Genomic DNA, 21129 nt, shown 5'->3' with positions numbered 1-21129 from the left:
CACCGCATATAATAAAAAGGCTTGCAGGATCAGGAATAAGTTGCTGGCCAATTCCTAAGAAATACAGATAGAAGTTGTTGCTAAGTACTAGTTTTATGGTAAGAGATAAGATGCCATAAAAATAGACTATATGTAAGAATGTAAGCATTGTTCTCAAATTAACTTGGAGACCATATCAATTTCAACAACTCATCTTTATTGATAAAATAGGCTCCTATGCAGTACACTCTCAGACATAAATTTAAGGTTCTGCTTTAAAAAAAAAAGTGTGGATGGAAATCTTGCTGTATAACAAAGTAAATGTCTTTAAACACCAAGATCTTAAAATTATATCCAAATAAGACCAAGAATAAATTAACTTGTTATAAAAATAATTATCAAGTAACATTTTGTAATAGAGCTGCCTCAATGAATTGCCTCAGATTTAATCTCGACTGTGTAGCTTATTGTCTTTAATTCTAACTTGGGATAAAAACTATATGAATGAATGTGCCACCAAATTAACAGATACTTTCCCCAAAACCAATAGAAAAGTTAAAAAAAAAAACTTCATTTATAAAATATCAATTAAGGCTCTGAGAAAAGAAATCTTTTCAGTGTTTGGGCCATAAGCCCTTTTCAGTCAGCCCCACTTACCCCAAACTTAAGGTAGAAAAATTCCAAAGTGAAAAGTAGTTTTGAATTTTACCAACATATGAAATTATACACAAAATTACCATGTGAATATTTATTTAACAAATTACATACCCAAAAGTAGAATTTTCTATTGTGCTAATTTTAATATAAATGAGTGTATTTAATCACATGTGACATTTTTCTTTTATCCTATTTTATTCTATAATCACAAAATAAGAAAAATTTAGATTTCAATTGGTTAAAGTACATTTCTATGTCTAGTGGCTTTTAAAAATTTACATACTGGATATATATTTTATAAAAAAATCAAACAAATACTTATAAATCCATAGATTTCCACCCCCGCTACCCCCCAGCCCTTTTGACTTGAGAGATTGTAAGAAAAATCTTACAGGTTATGAGGACCAGACAGAGCTTAAGAATAGATCCAAAAAACAAAATTAAAAAAAAATTTAATTTACTTTCTGTATCTCTTAAGAATACTTTTAAGGAAAGGGTTCAATGAGGCAGAGGAATTCCCAATTTACTTTGAAATTACCACACGTAGCTTGCTATATCAAACATTTCAACTCTGTTAGCTAAAAGAGCTACATAATATCCTTAAAGATCAACCAGAGAAGAGAAAAATCTCATCTTCATTATTTAGAACCAAAACTTAATCTTTCAAAGGAGTAGTTTAACCTACTAATATGTCTCTTATAAGATCTTCTTTCTTAGAAAGTAATATTCTTTCTCTTTCATTCCTGAAATGATATTTCATGTATGTAAGCAACTTATGGACAACTGTTAGCTACTTTAATTTGGTAAATTAACTAAAATTAAATTACGTCTTGTTTATGGTGCATATGAAACATTCCTACAGCCTTCCTAACTAAATTTTCTTTGACAAAAATTTAAATTTATGGGAAGGTAGACCACACAGTCATTAAAGCTGAAGTCTCATGGTACACAAGCTTATTTGTTAACTCTGACACCAAACAGGGAGGTGAAATAAAATTTAGTATGACGATCTTCCATTCACAAAACTGAGGCAAAACTATGTATTTTAAAATTTGAATAATTTTATGAATTCCCATACATTTACTGGGAATATTCATGCTTATCCAAGTATCATCCAGAGTGCCACCTATACTGCTGAAAGCTCTTGACAGTTCAGCAGTCACTCAGAAAATCTTTAGTTTGTTTATCAGTTAACAAGAGTTTGTTTTAAATTTTATTTTGGAATAAAGTCTATGACCATTAACTATGCATTTTTTTTTTTTTTTTGCTATCTCAAGAATGTCACTGCCAGTGCACTGTACATACTATAAAAAAAAATAAAGCAAGGGTAGCTTGAGACAGATTTTTCTGTTAATTCACTGACTTTAGTAGGCCAGTCCCAGTGACTATTTGGAGCCTTGTAAGAAACTCATGGACTTACAGGCTCTTCAGCTCTTCCTCAGACTCAGGTCACTATTGGTCACTAATGCTGACAAAGATGAACTTTCAGACACATCATCCTTCCTAAGATTCAGAAATGATTCTCGAGTTATTTGAAGAATCTCTCTCAAGCCTTTGTTTTCTTGCTAAAAGAGGACAAAAAGAAAGACATAATTACCAAGACAGCCACAAGAATACAAACATATCTTAAGCCAAACCTAAAAGTGTGACAAAGTTCTATAATTGGCAGACGTATATTAAATGATATATACAGTTGAAGTTGACAACTTGAATCTAGAGAATACTTTTTATAAAGAAGTAGGAATTGTGCTCAGCGTTTTCCACCAGTACAAAGACTTATTTATGCAGCTCTAACTGTGGATAGAATCTCAAAAACTGCCTTATTTTACACTCACAGTATAAATGAGGAAATAACATCTAGATTTATATTTATATAAACCCAACAAAGCCTGTGAATAATACCCTGGGACTAGAACCTCTTAGTACTTTAGTACTTTTACTCCTTTCCATGAGAGCGTGGAATGTAGGACAAGCCATCTGGTTTGGATTGTTTTCCCAACTGGAATTTGAAAGTAGCAGGGCTGGCTGAGTGATCATGATGTTTTTCAAGAAAGTGACCCAATCTAGCACTGATAACTCTTTTTTTTTTTTTTGATAACTCTTTTCTAGATTAGTTACTATAAGAAATTAGCAGACTTATTTTTTTTAAGATTTTATTCATTCATTCATTCGAGACACAGAGAAAGAGGCAGAGGGAGAAGCAGGCTCCCTGTGGTGAGCCTGATGTGGGACTCAAAATCCTGGGATCCCAGGATCATGACTTCACCTGAAGGTAGCATTGCTTAACCACTGAGCTACCCAGGCATCCCAAAATTAGCAGGTATTTATTATTTTTTTAAATTTTTATTTATTTATGATAGTCACACACACACACACACACACACACACACAGAGAGAGAGAGAGAGAGAGAGAGGCAGAGACACAGGCAGAGGGAGAAGCAGGCTCCACGCACCGGGAGCCCGACGTGGGATTTGATCCCGGGTCTCCAGGATCGCGCCCTGGGCCAAAGGCAGGCGCCAAACCGCTGCACCACCCAGGGATCCCAATTAGCAGGTATTTAAAAATAACTTCTATAATTCTCAACCACTTTGTCTTCAGGCTTACTTTCTGTTTCCATGGTACAAAATAGGGAATCAGCAAACTACATTCAGCCTGGCTTGAGACCTGTTGTTTGTAAATTAAACTTTACAGGAACATAGGTAAGCTCAATCTTTTTTGTGTGTATGGCTGCTTTTGTATTACAGTGGCATAGGTGAGTAGTTGCAACAGGGAATGACTGGCTTGCAAAGCCTAAAATATTTTCTATCTGGTCCTTTACTGAAAAAGTTTGCTTACCCTTAAAGAATGCTTAGAAACAGAAATTTATTTTGGCCCTTTATAACCAATATCTCCACCATGACTTCAAAATGAAGCTTTTAAAGTATGAAACTTTATTCCACTAATTTAAATTGTTCAACAATGATTTATGCTTTTGCTATCACAAAATAAAGGAAAAAAGGTTTTTATACATTCCCCAGAAAAATACAAGTGCCCAGAGAATATTTGTGGACTTAAAAAAATTTTCCCTGCATCATAATGATCTCCAACAGAATGAAGAAATTTTTAAAATTACTAAATTAAAAATTATATTTGCCCAGTAACAGGAGCAACATAAGATCAAAACATCAATTTTCTCGAATATCGCTCTAAGTTACTACTCATTCTGAACTTTTGTATTACTATGTAAATGGTCTTGCATTATATACCCATATAACCAGTATCCAGGTTAAGAAAGAAAACATTACCAGTTTTCCAGAGAAGTGTATACATATATTTTTAAATGGGGTGTATTTTCTGCTATCAATCTTTGTATGGACAGTTTTCACCCACATTTGCAATTTAAAACTTACTTCCAGTTGAAATATTCGTTCCTGTTCCTTGCAACCCTGTTGCTCATCAATTTCAATGGCTTTCCTCATTACTGCTGCCATTTCTGTTATTTGATCAACATGTGCTTGTAATTCCTGAAAAAAAAAGATAGGAGTTGCAAATCAGTGAAATACTTTATTTTTGGATTCTCTCCTTTAAAAAAAAATCTGCATTGCCACTTAATATGAATGTAATATTCTTACATTGCCATTTAACGTGAAGGTACTATATCAAACATATTTACAAGAAAGTTCACTGACCATCAATGTGCTTTTGAAATCAGATTTCCGTTAGGGCTACAAGTAAAGATAAGCAGCACAATATAAACCCACTAGCTCTATTTCACATTCTTTTCACCACAAATGATCAACAGTTTTTTAAATACCTACATATACTACAAAGTAATGGGAAAGACAAAATTGACAGTCTCTTTACCCCTAATGGCCTCATGATTTTCAAGTCTTTTCTATATTATCCATGTCTAAAAATTAATCTCAATCCAACCTAGACATTTTTCCAGATTATAATCCTTCTTGAGAGTAGGAACTGTATCTTGTTTATATTTGCCTGTGTCTGGTGCATAATGTATAATAAACACTGAATAAAATGAACAGAAATCTGCTTTTGAACATTAAAATATTTTTTTAAAGATGATTTTATTTATTCATGAGAGACACAGAGAGAGGGAGAGAGAGAGGCAGAGACACAGGCAGAGGGAGAAGCACGTTCCATGCAGGGAGCCCAGATGTGGGACTGGATCCTAGGTCTCCAGGATTATGCCCTGGGGCTCAAGGTGGCACTAAACCGCTGGGCCACCCAGGGATCCCCTGAGCATTTAAATACTAAATGGCCTTTACAAACTGTTCAAAATATTTAAGTATAAAATAGCCACATGTATTGGTGCAGCAGGGAGCATAAATTTCTTCCAATCTTATGCCATTATTTTTTCCACACCTATGATATTCCAGGCACTATGCTAGGCAATAGGAATATGAAACCTATCAAGACACATTCCCTGATTTCAAGGAGCTTTTAGAGTCAAGTGAAAGACACGAGGTTTAAGAATCAACAGAAATTTGAGAATAATCCTTTTTTTCAATGAACAGTTTCTCTAGACCATTGTTCACTGGCAGTTGAGGGTGATTTTATTATATTGAGGTCAAGATTTAAATGCAAAAGCTAAAAACTTCCCTAATAACCTTGTCTCTTAAATAATTGTATATATCCTATTTGTAAAAAGGATTTGAAGAGAACCTGCAAAACCTACAAAACTAGTGAACTGTGGAAGAAATATGGAGAACAAATAGTATCTTTGGCTTACCACACATTTAGTACTTTCTAACCAACAAAAATGCAGGTCATATTATTTTGATGGGGACACCTATACAATGCTAATGTATATGCAAAAAGAAGGCAAAATAAAAGGACTAATCTACACTATCCAACATGATGCTATATAAATATTAATTAAAATTAAACATCTTTTAAAAAATTAAAATTTCAGTTCCTGAGTTGTACTAGCGACACTTCCATGTACTCAACAGCTTCATGGGGCTGGTGGCTTCCATGATGAATAGCACAGATGAAGAACATTTCTATCATTTCAGAGAGTGTTATTAGGCAGTTCTGGATTAGATTATGGTAGCAAGAATAGTATCAAGACAAACATCCATCTGTCATAATCCGAAATAGTTTTTAAAAAATGATTAAAATCTCTCCCTCTGGGAAGGGAGAATTTTTTTTTTCAGATTTTATTTATTCATTCATGAAAGACAGAGAGAGAGAGAAAGAGAAAGGCAGAGACACAGGCAGAGGGAGAAGCAGGCTCCACGCAGGGAGCCTGACATGGGACTCAATCCCAGGTCTCCAGGATCACGCCCTGGGCTGAAAGCAGGCGCTAAACCGCTGAGCCACCCAGGGATTCCTGGGAGCAAAATGTTTAAAAGCAAGTTAAGTACTGGTAACTGCAGCAGCAGATTAAGGGTATGAGAAAAAATTCTGAATACCAACACTTTCTTTAGCTTATCATTTTAGTGTCTTTTTAGGGTAAAAGACTGTACAGGAAGCAAATCATTCTTTGCTTTTAAAATGGAAGAAAATGAAATTCTACTGATTTTTTTTAATAGTATTTTTATAGGCCCAGTTCAATGGTTCATTTATTACAATAAAATCCTTAGGGAAATCTCATAGGTCTTTTAATGAACATAAGAGGCCAAGACCCATGCTTTCAAAACTGTCTGAAAGGCAAGAAGTGTCAGTAACATATTCTTTGGACTATCAGTAATATAATTCTTGAACTTTCTTGAAATGCCTTTCATTTGTAACTTTTGTTTAGGGTTATTTCAACTTGCTCAATAGTGATCTGCCACACACACACATATACACACAAAAAGACAATATAGTATATACTACTAACACATACATGTAACACCTAAACAAAGGCATTTTTAGGTTATTGTGAACTCAAACTAAAGGACTACAAACGATCAAAAACTGAATTAAAATTGTTCCTTTAATAGTTCAAACAAAATTTTTATGAAATCAGATTAAAATGACTTCCAAGAAAACACCTCTGACGTCCACAAAGAGGAAAACTGTTTATAAAATTTTGCAGCAACAAAATGAAAAGCTGGCTTAACCAATCTTTAAAGCTTGCAATTATCTAACAGGCTGTATATGATATAATACACAGAATTAATGACAGATTAAAGTTTCAATGCTGAATATTTTTGCATGGCTATCAAAAGCACAGTATTTTTAAAAGCAATTTCATTTATTTGCTGATTTAAACTGGCAGGAAAATTCAATGTCAAAGAAGGTTTTAAATGGACCTCCCCCCTTCCATCCACACCCCAAAAGTTGACTGTTTTATTTAGTGTACATTCTGATTTGCTTCCAAGTGCCTCCTCTCCAGTCCATGTTGAGATGCTTCAAAGATGTGTCGAGATGCATCAAGGAAGAATCCTTCGGAGCTGTTACGATGTACCATGTCAATCTGTAGTATAGAGTCATTATAATGTTAATACGGATATTATCCGTAATTTAAAAACTGAATGAGTGTTAGTTCATGCGTGTTAGCCAACTGTTTGAAATGTTTGTTTTTTTAAGATTTCCAAAAAGGCAGCTGTTCAAAAATAATGTAAAAATGAGTATTTGGACAAAAATGAATTCTTCTCAAACTTTATGTTGATTTTTGAATCTGTGCTCAAAACCTTTAAGTGAGGGTGAAATTCTGTACTACGGTGGTCTCAGAGGATCTCTTATGCCAAAATGCTGTTATGTGTAACCCTGCTTGTTACTCTTAAATGTGTTATAAAATTTTTTGTGTGTTTAGGGTCATCAGAGCATCAATACCTAAACACATGCTGGAATCTCATATTTTTACACCTTTATAATACAAGTTTCTCTGCTCATCCACTTCTGTTTGTTGACCTTCCTCTCCCAGTAATTAATTCAAGGCTAGATTTAGATAGATTTTTCTTTCTTGACACCTTCCCAGATTCTCCTCAAGAGACCTAACCTTACTTCCATTAGTATTCCCATATTAAATCATATCTCTATTTTAGGATTCATCCTACCTTATATATTATGTTTGTATCTATCTCCTTTTACACTGTAAATTACTATGGCAGACTAATGGAACTTATTTATTTCATCTTATTATTAATAATAACTAAGCCAGTGCAAATGTTAATAATGTTTGAGTTGAAGTGTCTCCTTTTTGGGAAAAATCAAAATCACAAACATTAATATGTATTAGTTGGAATTAACAAGAATTGAACAGTCATTTTATGGAAGGATCAGCACTTAGATGAAGTCAATCTATATAATAAAAGATGGTTTACAGCTATCTTAAGAAATGTTTAACTTTGCTAATAATAAAACTGCTCTAATCACTGGTAAAATCTATCGTGTTCTAGAAAATATTTGCTTCTGGCATAGCTACTACCAGATGGAACTAGCAACCTGCAGTATCTTATACTAAACATTTTTTGGTAGAGCAATCTCTTTAGATCTCAAGAAATTTGTTTCTTTTTTAAACAGAAGGGCCTTTTGGAATTTCTCAAGATTGTATTTATTTAACCAATAATTTAAGTCAATTCATCTTTGTACCTTTAAAAGAAACACTATACATTTAAATTTATGTTTTTATAATGATCTCATTAACAATAGATAAATTTGTATTCAAAAGATTGCCACTTAAACATCCAACGTTATTCCTTTTGGTTGGAAGATGAATAGTATAATTAGATAACATTAAACCCATAGTTATTAATTATTCAACTGACACAAAAGGTATCTATTACTAACTTTCTTAATATGCAAAGCTTGTAACACAAAGATCTATTTACTAGGTATTTAATTTTAATAGAAATAATTAATAATTTAAAAGTACCTATAAGCACCACGATGGAAGAATTAAAGACTCTAAAATGTGTTTTAATAATTGAGAAAGATAAAACAAGTCTTAAAACAATGATTTCTTAAATAATGTTAGTTATAATAGTTAGCTCACCATTATCCAATACAGGTAATAGTTAGAAATCACAATATACTAATATTTTTATTTCACACCAGCAGTTAAAATTCGACTTAAAATGTAAATAGAAAAGGATTATTCTACTTGTCTTCATAGCAGTTTCTAATGAACACAGAGACATACACAAAGGAAACAGACACAGGGATGTCAATAAGTAAATGAACAAAGGGAAAAACACTAATTTCTAACCAGTTCAGCTCTATCTCTAAAAATGATGTTAAGTGATACATGATTGGGGGAGGAGAGGTCCAAAATCTTAATATGTTAGTTCTTTTCCTCCCCACTGGCCCCACCCATGTTTTTTCCATCATAATCAGTATTATTTACAGTCTGGATTAATTAGCTTCATTCAGAAAACAGTCTTAAGGAAAACAAATCTACCTTGAGCTGGTTTCAAATTTCTGAAAATGTTTTCAGCATTTCAGTTTTTGTTTTTGCAACAAACGGCAACACACAAATTAGAATATTTCTTAAAAGCAGATTACCTTATAAAATAATTTTGAATTGAATACACTTACCTGTACTTCCCAAATAAAATTTACTTTTGAAAATATGTTAAAGAACTAGGGAACAACAGGAGTTAGGAGAGTAAATCAAACAAAATATGTAGCAAGAAATGACAAAAATAAGGAAAGGCAGAAAACGTCAGAAAGATGAATATTCAATATCATGTTAGATACCTGTGATTTAAAAAAAAAAGTCTCAACACAAGTTAATCAACTGTAATTCTTTTTCATTTCAAATTATATTTATAAAATGAACTACCTTGGAGTGCTGCTCTTTTAACTTCGTTATTATACCCGGATCGTCTTTTTTGCTAGCCATTAGAAGTCTAAACATTTGTTCTCGATACTTGCTCATTATCAGTTCCAAGGCAGACTGATGTTCTTCCAGGGATGTACGCAATTCTATCAAGAATAACAAGAAAAATAGTCTATTTTACTCAAACTTGAGTTAAAGATCTACAAAATATTCTCTTCCTCACTATATTTATCAGAAAAGCAACATAAAAAGAGGGTGTTTTGAATAGAAAACATCTAAGAATCTTGCCATAAAGAAATAAAGCACACCAAATAGAGTTCTTTATTAGCTTTTTAAATGACCATTTAAAGCTCATTTTTAAAGAATTATTTCAACCAACATTTACTGAATAACAATTAAGTACGAGATAACGCTCTACATTAGGAATACCCAAAAGGCCACAGAGCTCAGTCTAGAAGAAAAAGCAAATACATATAATTCTAATATAACGTGTAAAGTCCAGATCAGAACTCTGATATATATATATCATATATATATATATATATATATGATATATATATATGTAGTCAGTGAGGAGAAATTGGTGAAAGTTTCACATTATTGAGATGAACTTGCATTCCTTAAGCTGAAAAAGGAAAAGGCATTCTACACAGGGAGGCATGAAAGCAGATGGTGGGTTCAGAACTGGTTCAGGACAGCAAGAAGGTTTCATAGAGAAGAGAAGGATGGGAAGGAGACAGAAAAAAAGGCTTGGAGTTGATTTTGAAAGCTTCTGGATATGGAAATAAGTATACAATGAAGGTTCTAAAGCAAAAGAATAACATGATCAGAGAGATCTTTGAAAAATGAATTGGATGCCTGTGTTGGGAGACAGACTAGAGGGGGAAAAGAAACTGGAATCATTGAGGCCAATTAGGATAGTTCTGGCAACAGACCATGAACATCTAAGCAAGGGACTAAAGCAGTTGTTCCGTAGAGAAGAAAGTGAGTTACTTCATAGGTAATAACGGCATAAACTGGATATTGAGAGTGGGAATCTAAGATGACTCCAAGTAAGGTAGACATTCATATGTAGGAAAGGATAAAGACTACTACATATGATTTGGGCATTTGGACCAGAAATGAGAATACCGAAAAGGAAATTTAGTTGCCCATTTCCCTGTTTTTAAAAATATTAATTGATCCCAAATTAAGAGTCCAACTGTGTATTATAGCTCTTTCAACCAAGTTTAATTTTTTCCCTTTTTTTGTATGTATTTTTATTGGAGTTTGATTTGCCAACATACAGTATAACACCCAGGCTCATCCCATCAAGTGCCCCCCTCAGTGCCCATCATCCAGTCACCCCTTCCCCCTGCCTACCTCCCCTTCCACTACCCTTTGTTTCTCAGAGTTAGAAGTCTCTCATGTTCTGTCTCCCTCTCTGATATTTCCCACTCATTTTCTCTCCTTTCCCCTTTATTCCCTTTCACTATTTTTATATTCCCCAAATGAATGAGACCATATAATGTTTGTCCTTCTCTGATTGACTTACTTCACTCAGCATAATAGCCTCCAGTTCTATTCACGTTGAAGCAAATGGTCAACCAAGTTTAATTTTAACTAAAATCCAATGAACTATGCCTTCCCAAAGAGTATATTTTATGGTATGTGAATTATATCTCAATAGTAATAAAAGAGTATGTGCAAAAGAAATGAAAAAATTTTTTAAATAAATGTGAATCTAACTTTAAAGCCTACACTTTTATTCTCAAGGCATTTTGCTGAGTGACTTAGTAACATAATTCATTATAACATTACTGGTTTTTAGCTTTATTTGTCAAACTCCTTTGTTTTTTACAATCATACGTTCTTAATAATCTTAAAATTATATATCTTACCTTCATTCTCTTTTATTTTATAAAGATTTTATTTATTTATTAAAGAGAGAGAGAGAGAAGGGGAGTGGCAGGCAGAGGGAGAGGGAGAAGCAGGCTCCCCAATGAGCAGAGAGCCCAATGTGGGGCTCCATCCCAGGATCCTGAGACCTAAGCCAAAGGCAGCTGCTTAGCCCACTGAGCCACCTCAGGACCCCACCTTTGTTCTCTTGTTGCAGTTCTCTGATTTGTCTGTTTTCTTGCTGGATTCCCATAACTAATGTGGACCGTGGCCGATGCCTTGCAACTTCATTAAGTTCTTGAATTTCCTCCTGATACTAATGAAAAGATCAAAAAAGAACATGTTGGGAGAAAATATTTGAAAATACATATCTCAATATATATAAGGGCCTAATCCAGAATATATAAAGAATTCTTAACAACTCTCAATAATAATAATAATTTAATGATGATGTATTAAAAATGGGCAAACGATGAGTAAGTTCTGGAGAATCTAATGTATAGCAGGATGACTATAATTCTACCCCCACGTATATACCCAAGATAACTGAAAATATAGGTCTACACAGAAATTTGTACACAAATATTCACAGCAGTATTATTCATAACAGCCCCCAAATAGAAATAATCCAAATGTCCCATCAACTGATGAATGGATAGACACAATGCACTATATCCTTATGATGGAATATTATTCAGCAATAAAAAGGAATAAAAAACTTAAAACATGCTATAATATGGATGAACCTCAAGAACATTACATTTAAAAAAGTTACAAAAAGCCACATATTGTATGATTCCATTCACATGAAATATCCCAAAGAGACAAATCTATAGAGATAGAAAGATTAGTTGCCAGGGGCTGAGGGAAGGGAGAGCTAGGGAATACCTAGCTTGCTAATGGAGGTAAGCTTTTGGGGTGAGGAGAATGTTCTGGAATTAGATAGTGATTGTGGTTGCGCAACCTATGAATGTACTAAAATCCAATGAACTATGCCCTTTAGGAGGGTAAACTATATGGGTATTGTGAATTATATCTCAATAACAATAGCAAAAGAACATGTAAAAAAGAAATAAAAAACCTAGAAATAAATGTGAATCTAACTTTAAAATTGTACTCCTTCATTTTCAAGGCATTTTGATGTGCTGCTTAGTAATGTATTCATTATAACATTTCTGGTTCTTTAGTTGTCAAACTCCTTTGTTTTTATGACTCAGTACCAGATATTAGTTCCTTGGAATGCATGAGTCAAGCTGGACAGTTAGGGAGATATGTAATCTGTTTAAGGCAACAAAACAAGTAAATTTGCTCTATTATTTCCAATAGCTTTGTTAAAAGTGGTATTCCAGGGTTGCTTCCTTTTACAAAATGGATGAGTTTCACAAGAGTAGGCTATGAATATACATTTCCCCCTAAATGATTTCCATCATAAGGAGAGACTGTATAATTATCTTAAAGTTGAAAATTTTTATCATAAGTAGGCTTAAAATGGTACCTTAACCCCGTGGACCACTGGAAAATTCTTATATACAATTCTTATATAAGAAACTTCCTATGTACATTATAAGGATAATAACTGAAACCCTTTTCAATTTTTCTTTAATTGGTAGCACTAAATGGAAATTAAGGTAGGAAGTACAAATTCAACAACTGCATAATATATAAACCAGATATTGCCTTATGCCATTTTTGAAAATTCTGTTGTTAAATAACATCACCTAAGTACTTTTACAAAGAAAAATATAAACATTTCTACATTATAAAAATAAGAGAGCAAAATATATCACTATTAGTGAAAGATATTATTGGTCTCTAATATATCAGAACCTAATATATTTTCTAAACTCCAATGTGCAACTCTGCCAGAAAAACAAATAATCAAATATATGGTTTTTAGAATATACATATATATATCTGTATCACCTGGACATGACAAAATTATATGATAATCTAAAATAAAATTAAAATATACAAATCAAGTTACTTTTAAATTTTATAAAACATTAAAAAAACGGTATTAAGCAGAAATTTATGATTCAAGCAATACATAAATATCTGACTGCTTTTTTCAAAGTGGAATCCACAAGAAAGAAAAGAAATCAAACCTGCTTCATCGCTTCTACTCGCTTATTGAGAGCTGTGGTTTGCTCAATCAGAGATTCTGCTGCATCGTCATGATCTCTCAATCTTTCAACAAGAGCTTTAGCATCAGCAAGTGCCTTCTCAATTGTGCAACTCATTTCTAAAGGAATACCTATAAAATTAAAATCAAGACTCTAAACAAAGCCAGCTTATCATCTTATTATTTTAGTTTCATGTTAACATCGATATGCTTCGTAAGTTACATTTATTACAGGATTGTTCACTGGGGAGAGAAAACATGTAAGAACACTTGTGGTTTTGCTTCTGTTCGGAGGGCACAAGCTTAAAAGTAAATTTATAATATTAAAAAATTAGAGCATATATAAATGATTTGCAGACGTAATCTGCGTGTATTTAAAACACTCTGAATTTATAGTGGGGAAAAAAGTACAAATCAAGTAAATACATTTTATATTACACAGAAATTGTGTTCTTCATGAGATCATTCCCTTCTCCTGATATTTGTGAAAAAGATCACTTTATTAGTCCATACTCTGTGGTCCATGATTGTCAGTCACTAGCTATGAGATCCTTTCTAGCCTTTGCTTGGTTAAGTGACCTGAGACACCAACCATTTCACAACTCACACTTATTGACCAGCTAAAGTCGTCTCTATGTGTCATACTATGTCAGAGTGTCCTTCAGAGTGTCCTTCTTTTGAAGGAACTACTTTTTAAAAAAAAATGTTTTTAAGATTTCACTTATTTGAAAAAGAGAAAGAGGGAGAAAACACACATGCGTAAGAACATAAGCAGCGGGGAGGGGCAGAGGGAGAAACAGACTCCCTGCTGAGCAGGGAAACCCATACAGGAATTCCATCCCAGGATCCAGGAGTCATGACCTGAGCAGAAGGCAGATGTTTAACTGACTGAGCCAGTCAGGCATCCTGACTGAAGGAAATACTTTTTTTTTTTTTTTTAAAGACTTTTACCAAAAAGTAAAAATAAATAAATAAATATTTTATTTATTTATTCATGAGAGACACGGAGAGAGAGGCAGAGACACAGGCAGAGGGAGAAGCAGGCTCCATGCAGGGAGCCCGCCCACATGGGACTCCAGGATCATGCCCTGAGCCAAAGGCAGGCTTGCTCAACTGCTGAGCCACCCAGGCATCGCTGGAGGAAATACTTCATATATGAAGTATTATAATCCTAAGTCTTGTGCTTTCCTTATTAAGTGGTTAAAAAAATATATGACTTAGAACACCAGCCATACGGGAAATTTTTGATATGTTAAAAATCAATAAATAATGTGTTTAAGAAGAGCTAAAAAAATTAGCAGAAAAATACGAAACACTCAACAGTTAGCTTCTTCATTTAGTACTGAGACCTCAAAACAAAATCTTAATTTTAAAATAATCTCTTTCAAAGACTTCAATCTTCTGAAACTTAATCTTTGGATTTTTCTCGTTGTAAGGTAAGTTTTACCTTACCTTCTATATGAGCCATCCTTTCTTCAGGGTTTTCTCTAAAAGTAAAATCACACTGTAAATTTACTAGGCCAGAAGCCAGGTCTATAGAAGTTAAATTAAAACTCTGGTATGGATCCAAGCTAAGGGCTATAATTAAGAATTTCATCAACTTTAGGAAGACAGAAATTTGTTACAGAATGCAAGACTGTTAAATTCTACTGTACTGGTTCAAACCTGAATAAGAGGATTTAATCAGAATAAATTACAATGTAAAACTGCCAATTTAGAAAAATATTCAATATGACATTTTCAGGGAGCTTTAAAAATTAAACAAGCTGGAAATTAATACAAGTTCTGGTTCTCCAGATAAAATAATCGAAAGATTGATCTCCTAAGATCTGAGAGGTTTAGAAAAAGGTACTTGAAAAAACAAAAAGCAAAAGGGTCATTAAAGTTACAGCTGTCAAAAAAAAAAAAAAAAAAAGTCACAACTGTCTCATACTGGCTAAAACACAAAGGACAACTATCCAGTTCTGTCCAAGATGCTGCTCCAAGGAAGACATTAGCATCCAACAATGCCCTGTCCTTTCTCTAAACTTCCAAGGAGAATTACCTAAACTTATACATGGATAATAATACAGATTTCTTATTCATATGGGAGCCACCATATCTCCCATTAACCAACCTCACTACTATGAAACATGAGATCTTTCAGAGTAAAATTCTGAAGTTATTTACACCCCCTCACCAAAAAGAAACAAAATCAAAGAAACAAACTGGGAGGGAGAGAAGGGAGCAAATTGACTTGTAATGAGTGAGGAAAAAAAAAAAAGACTATTTGTCTTACAGTAAAGAAGATGGGTTCTAACAGATGGTCAAAGGAAATAATAAAATAAAAAAACAAATTTTAGAAAAAGCCTAGAGAAAACTGGAAAAGACTTTAGAGACAGTTTGTTTATCTTGGCTTAATAAGAACAACTCAAGTACTAAGAACTTCTAACAATCCTAGGTCCTAACCTGTAATTAATATTATTGGGACCTCTATCTGAAGAATACTTCTTTATGCTGCGTAATACAACATCTACAAATATAATAAACATTATTTTTTTTTCAAAGAGAATGTACTAAGGCTCCTACATATAATTAGATGATAGGTGATATACACATGAAAAAAAACTATATGGTGTAAAATTCAGTAAATTGCCTCCCTCTCAACCACCCCCCACCCCCTCAAGGGGAAAAGAGAAACAACAAAACAAACAAACAAAAAAAAACAACTAAGCTCCTAGATTCCTCTGGATAAAAGAATCCACAGAGACTGACAGATTAACTGGAAGAGAGTCCTAGGAATCTAGATGGACTCTTCCTAGGTAATCATAAATCTTTCTTTTTAAAATATGAAAAAGTTATACTGTGTTCTGGGGATATTATTTCATAACATGGTACCAAAGCACCGCTGCCTATTAAATCCTATGCCTTAATTGAATAGCTAAGACATCCTTTTTCCCTCAGAGCAATTATAGGCCTCAACTACATTGGTCAAAGCACCTTCCAAACTTGTACTAGGTCTTTAAACCTGATGTTGTCACGTTGCAACCACTCCATATTTTCTACTAGTTGAATAATTATGAAATGCTGTTACTTTCTCCTTTTCATATTACTATCCACTAGTGACACACTTACTCCAACACCAACCTACAGAAAGAGAATTTCATGATTGTGTTTCCATAAATCATGAGGTGTCCAAGCCCAAAACAAAACTGCTGAATTCTCTAGGACCTAATCTTGACTTTACTGCTTATTAATAGGTTTTATATTAAACACAAAAAGTGACAATACGAGGCTCGACATACAGTAAATACTTCAGTCACTCTTATAAAATTCAATTTCTTATTGGAAGCCAAATTGATCAAATGACTTAAGTGGAGCTGTCTATGACAGAATAACTTGCTTTAAAAAAAAAAAGTAAGTTTTATACTAATAGCTGGATCATTTTTGGAATGATTCACTTTTTTGAAATACTGCAAAGGAAAAGAAGTTCCTCAGATATCCCTTAATAAACAATGAATACATTAACTATTTGATGGTTTGATGCTACCTAAAATAACAGAGACATACAATAAAAAAAAAAATACCATATGAGCTAGTAGTATGCTATGTATGTACTAGTATATACAGTATAATTATGTAACCATCTTATACTATAAACAGATTTCTTTGACTCCAAGTCCTAATGAAAAGGCCTCATGTAAAACAATAAAATCATAACAAATCTACAGAGAAGTTCAAAGATTCCATCACGGACACCCAAAATGTGGCCTGACAAGCATAACCAATAATTTGGGCACAGAAGCAGCAATTTGAAAAGTGCCTGGGGTATATAGGCAGGAGATATATTTTCTAATTTCAGAACATATGCTGGAGAAGCAGGGATATTCGGGAGATTTCTCCAAGAAAAAAGTGACAGTGGGGACCATTTCTCTTCCCCTCACCTAGCCTAGATAGCCAGATACCTATAGGCACTAGCGCTAATACTCTCCACCTTTGCTGGTACTGCATGCCCTGCCCCCACATTCCCCTGCCATCTGCTTGTTCCAACCCACCCACCTCGGTAGGCATCCCTCTGAAGAGGCTCCTGCTCCTCCACATCCTGCAAGCAGCGCTGGCAGACAATGGTGCCATTCCAGAAACTCCTGCCCTGGGAAGGGGGTGGATAATCCTACATACCAGCTTGCCCACAGTTTCAGGAGCCAAGTCTTTTAGCAGACTGTACAGGAAGAATGCTCTGCCATATGGTGCAGCTGCAGCCAGAGGCTACCAATAGAGAGGCTAATTGCAGACAGACAGCCTGACTGCTGACCCTGCCCACCTCTCAGCCAACTGCATTCTCACCCTGGCTCTCAACAACTCAGGGACTAACCCCTGCCCAGTGCTCCCACAATAGGCAAAGCAGGTTACTGCAGCCAACTACACAAACAGCCATGAGAAAACATGGCTCAGCCACGACAGGAGGGCACATATAGCCCACACAGGGGATACTGCTGTAATATCTGATTCTGGTGACCAGAGGACATTGTGCTATAGGGCACCACAGGACCTCTTCTCTATAAAGTCACTATATTCAAGACAAGGAGTTGTGGCTGACTGTCATAATACACAAAAACAATCACAGAGAATTAGACAAAATGAAGAGATGGAGAAATAGGTCTCAGATAAAAGAACAGGACAAAAATCACAGCAAAAGAGCTAACTGAAACTAAGGCAATATGCCTGATAAAGAATTCAAAGTAATGGTCATGAAGATACTCAGTGAACTTGAGAAAAGACTGAATGAACTCATGAGAACTTCAACAAAGAGAAAATATAAAATAGAACCAGCAAGAAATGAAGAACTCAACAACTGAAACAAAAACCACACTAGAAGGAATTAACAGATTAGGGGAGGCAGAAGAAGGGTCAGCAATCTGAAGACGGGGTAACAGAAAGCAACCAAGCTGAACATCAAAAAGAAAAAAGAACTGAAGATGATATTAGAGTAAGAGAATTCAGCAACATCACCAAGCATAATAACCTCTGCAACAGAGATCCCAGAAGGAGAAAAGAAAAAGGGAGAGAAAATCTATTTGAAGAACTAATAGCTGAACACTTCCCTAACCTGGGAAAGGAAACAGACATGGGGATCCTCCAGGATCTAGGAAGCACCAAGAGGCCCCAACAAGATTAGCTCAAGGAAGTATACACGAAAACACATAATGATTAAAATGGCTAAAAGTAATGACAGAGAATTTTAAAAGCAGCAAGAGAAATGAAAGCAATATGGAAAGTCTATAAGCTGATTTTTCAGCAGAAACTTTGCAGGCCAGAAGAAAGTGGCATGATCTATTCAAAATGCAAAAAGGGGAAAAACTTGCAAACAAAAATACTCTACCTAGCAAAGTTAGCATTGAGAATAGAAAGAGAGGTAAATCACACCAGTGAGAATGGTGAAAATTAACAAGACAAACAACAAATGTTGGAGAGGATGTATAGAGAGGGGAACCCTCTTGCACTGTTGGTGGGAATGTGAACTGGTGCAGCCACTCTGGAAAACTGTGGAGGTTCCTTAAAGAGTTAAAAATAGAGCTACCCTACGACCCAGCAATTGCACTACTGGGGATTTACCCCAAAGATACAGAAGCAGTGAAAGACCGAGACATCTGCACCCCAATGTTTATGGCAGCAACATCCGCAATAGTCAAACTGTGGAAGGAGCCTCGGTGTCCATCAAAAGATGAATGGATAAAGAAGATGTGGTATAAATATACAATGGAGTACTACTCAGCCATTAGAAATGACAAATATCCACCATTTGCTTCAATGTGGATAGAACTGGAGGGTATCATGGTGAGTGAAGTCAATCAGAGAAGGACAAACATTATATGGTTTCATTCACATGGGGAATATAAAAAATAGTGAAAGGGATTAAAGGGGAAAGGAGAGAAAATGAGTGGAATATATCAGAGAGGGTGACAGAACATGAGACTCCTAACTCTGGGAAACAAACAAGGGGTAGTGGAAAGGGAGGTGGGCGGGGGTTGGAGTGACTGGGTGATGGGCACTGAGGGGGACACTTGACAGGATGAGCACTGGGTGTGGTGTTATATGTTGGCAAATCAAACTCCAATAAAAAAATATACAAAAAGAAAAAAAAAGAAAGAGAGGTAAAATTTCCTAAAAAGTTCAAAGAATCCATCAACTTTACATCAGCCTTACAAGGTATGCTACAGGGAATTATTTGAGTGGTAAGAAAAGACCCTAAGTAGAAATAAGAAAATTATAAAAGGAAAAAATTTCACAGGTAAAAACAAATCTTAATAAAGGTAGTAGATAAATCACTTATAAAATATGAAGATTAAAATGCAACAATAAAATATGTCTACAAAAATTCGGGGATACACAAAATAAAAAGATTTAAAATATGACATCATATACATAAAATGCGCAGGAGGAAATACCAATTTAGGCTTTTAGAATGTGTTTAAACTTAAGCAACCATCAATTTAATACAGACTGCCATACATATAAGTTACTATATATGAACCTAATGATAACCAAAAACCTATCAATATGGAAAAAATCAATAAATAAAAGAATCCAAGCATAACACTAAAGAATAACACTAAAGAAAGCCATCAAACCACAAGGGATGTGAGCAAGAGATGAAGAAAGGAACAGAGAATAACTACAAAAATAACTACAAAACAATGAACAAATGGCAATAAGCAAATACCTATCAATAACTACTTTATTTTTTTAAGATTTTATTTATTTATTCATGAGAGACAGAGAGAGAAGCAGAGACACAGGCAGAGGGAGAAGCAGACTTCATGCAGGGAGCCCGATGTGGGACTCGATCCCGGGTCCCCAGGATCCCACCCTGGGCCAAAGGTGGTGCTAAACCACTGACCCACCGGGGCCACCCCTAATAACTACTTTGAATATAAATAAACTAACTGCTCCAATAAAAAACACAGAGTAACTCAATGGATAAAAAACAAGACGCAGGGCAACCCCGGTGGCGCAGCGGTTTGGCACTGCCTGCAGCCCGGGGCCTGATCCTGGGGACCCAGGATAGAGTCTCACGTCGGGCTCCCTGCGTGGAGCCTGCTTCTCCCTCTGCCTGTGTCTCTGCCTCTCTCTGTCTCTCTCTGTGTTGCACATAAATAAAAAAAAAAAAAAAAAAAAAGGCCCATCAAAGTGCTGCCTACAAGAAACTCACTTCAGACCTAATAACATGTACAGACTGAAAGGCTAGAAAATGGAAAAATATACATCATGCCAATTTTTCAGATAAAATAGACTTTATTATTACTATTTTTAAAGATTTTTAAGAAATCTTTAGATATGGAGCTTGAACTTACAACCCCAAGATCAAGAGTCTCATGCTCTACCAACTGAGCCAGCCAGGTGCCCCAGATGAAACAGACATTAAATCACAAATTGTAGCAAGCAACAAAGAAAAGCATTCCATAACAGTAAAGGAATCAATCCATCAAGAGGATATGTCAATTGTAAATATCTATGCATCCAAACAGCAGCACCCAAATATGTAAAAACAATTATTAATAGACATAAAGGGAGAAGTGAACAGTAATACAATAATAGTAGGGGACTTTAACACCCCATTTACATCAATAGAAAGATCATTTAGACAGAAAACCAACAAGGAAACAATAGCTTTGCACGATGTATTAGACCAGACGAACCTAACAGATATACGCAGAACACTGCATCTCAAAACAGAATACACATTCATTTCAACTGCACATGCAACATCCTCCAGTATAGATCGCATATTAAGTGATAAAACAA

General features: G+C 34.7%; 1 protein-coding gene across 1 annotated transcript; it reads right to left on the bottom strand.

Moving 5' to 3' along the window:
- Positions 1–2046: 2046 nt before the first annotated feature.
- On the bottom strand, positions 2047–13494 carry FGFR1OP2 (FGFR1 oncogene partner 2). Its single transcript, NM_001197313.1, has 5 exons — positions 13331–13494; positions 11424–11541; positions 9351–9493; positions 4027–4140; positions 2047–2201 (listed from the first exon to the last, which is right to left on the bottom strand). Exons 1-5 carry the CDS (start codon positions 13463–13465, stop codon positions 2064–2066), a joined length of 648 nt encoding a protein of 215 aa, NP_001184242.1. The 5' UTR covers positions 13466–13494; the 3' UTR covers positions 2047–2063.
- Between the last annotated feature and the right edge of the window lie 7635 nt (positions 13495–21129).

Source organism: Canis lupus, chromosome 27, assembly GCF_011100685.1.
Source record: "Canis lupus familiaris isolate Mischka breed German Shepherd chromosome 27, alternate assembly UU_Cfam_GSD_1.0, whole genome shotgun sequence".
In the NCBI taxonomy this organism is placed as follows: Eukaryota; Metazoa; Chordata; class Mammalia; order Carnivora; family Canidae; genus Canis; species Canis lupus.
This window is presented reverse-complemented; position numbering and strand designations above follow the sequence as displayed.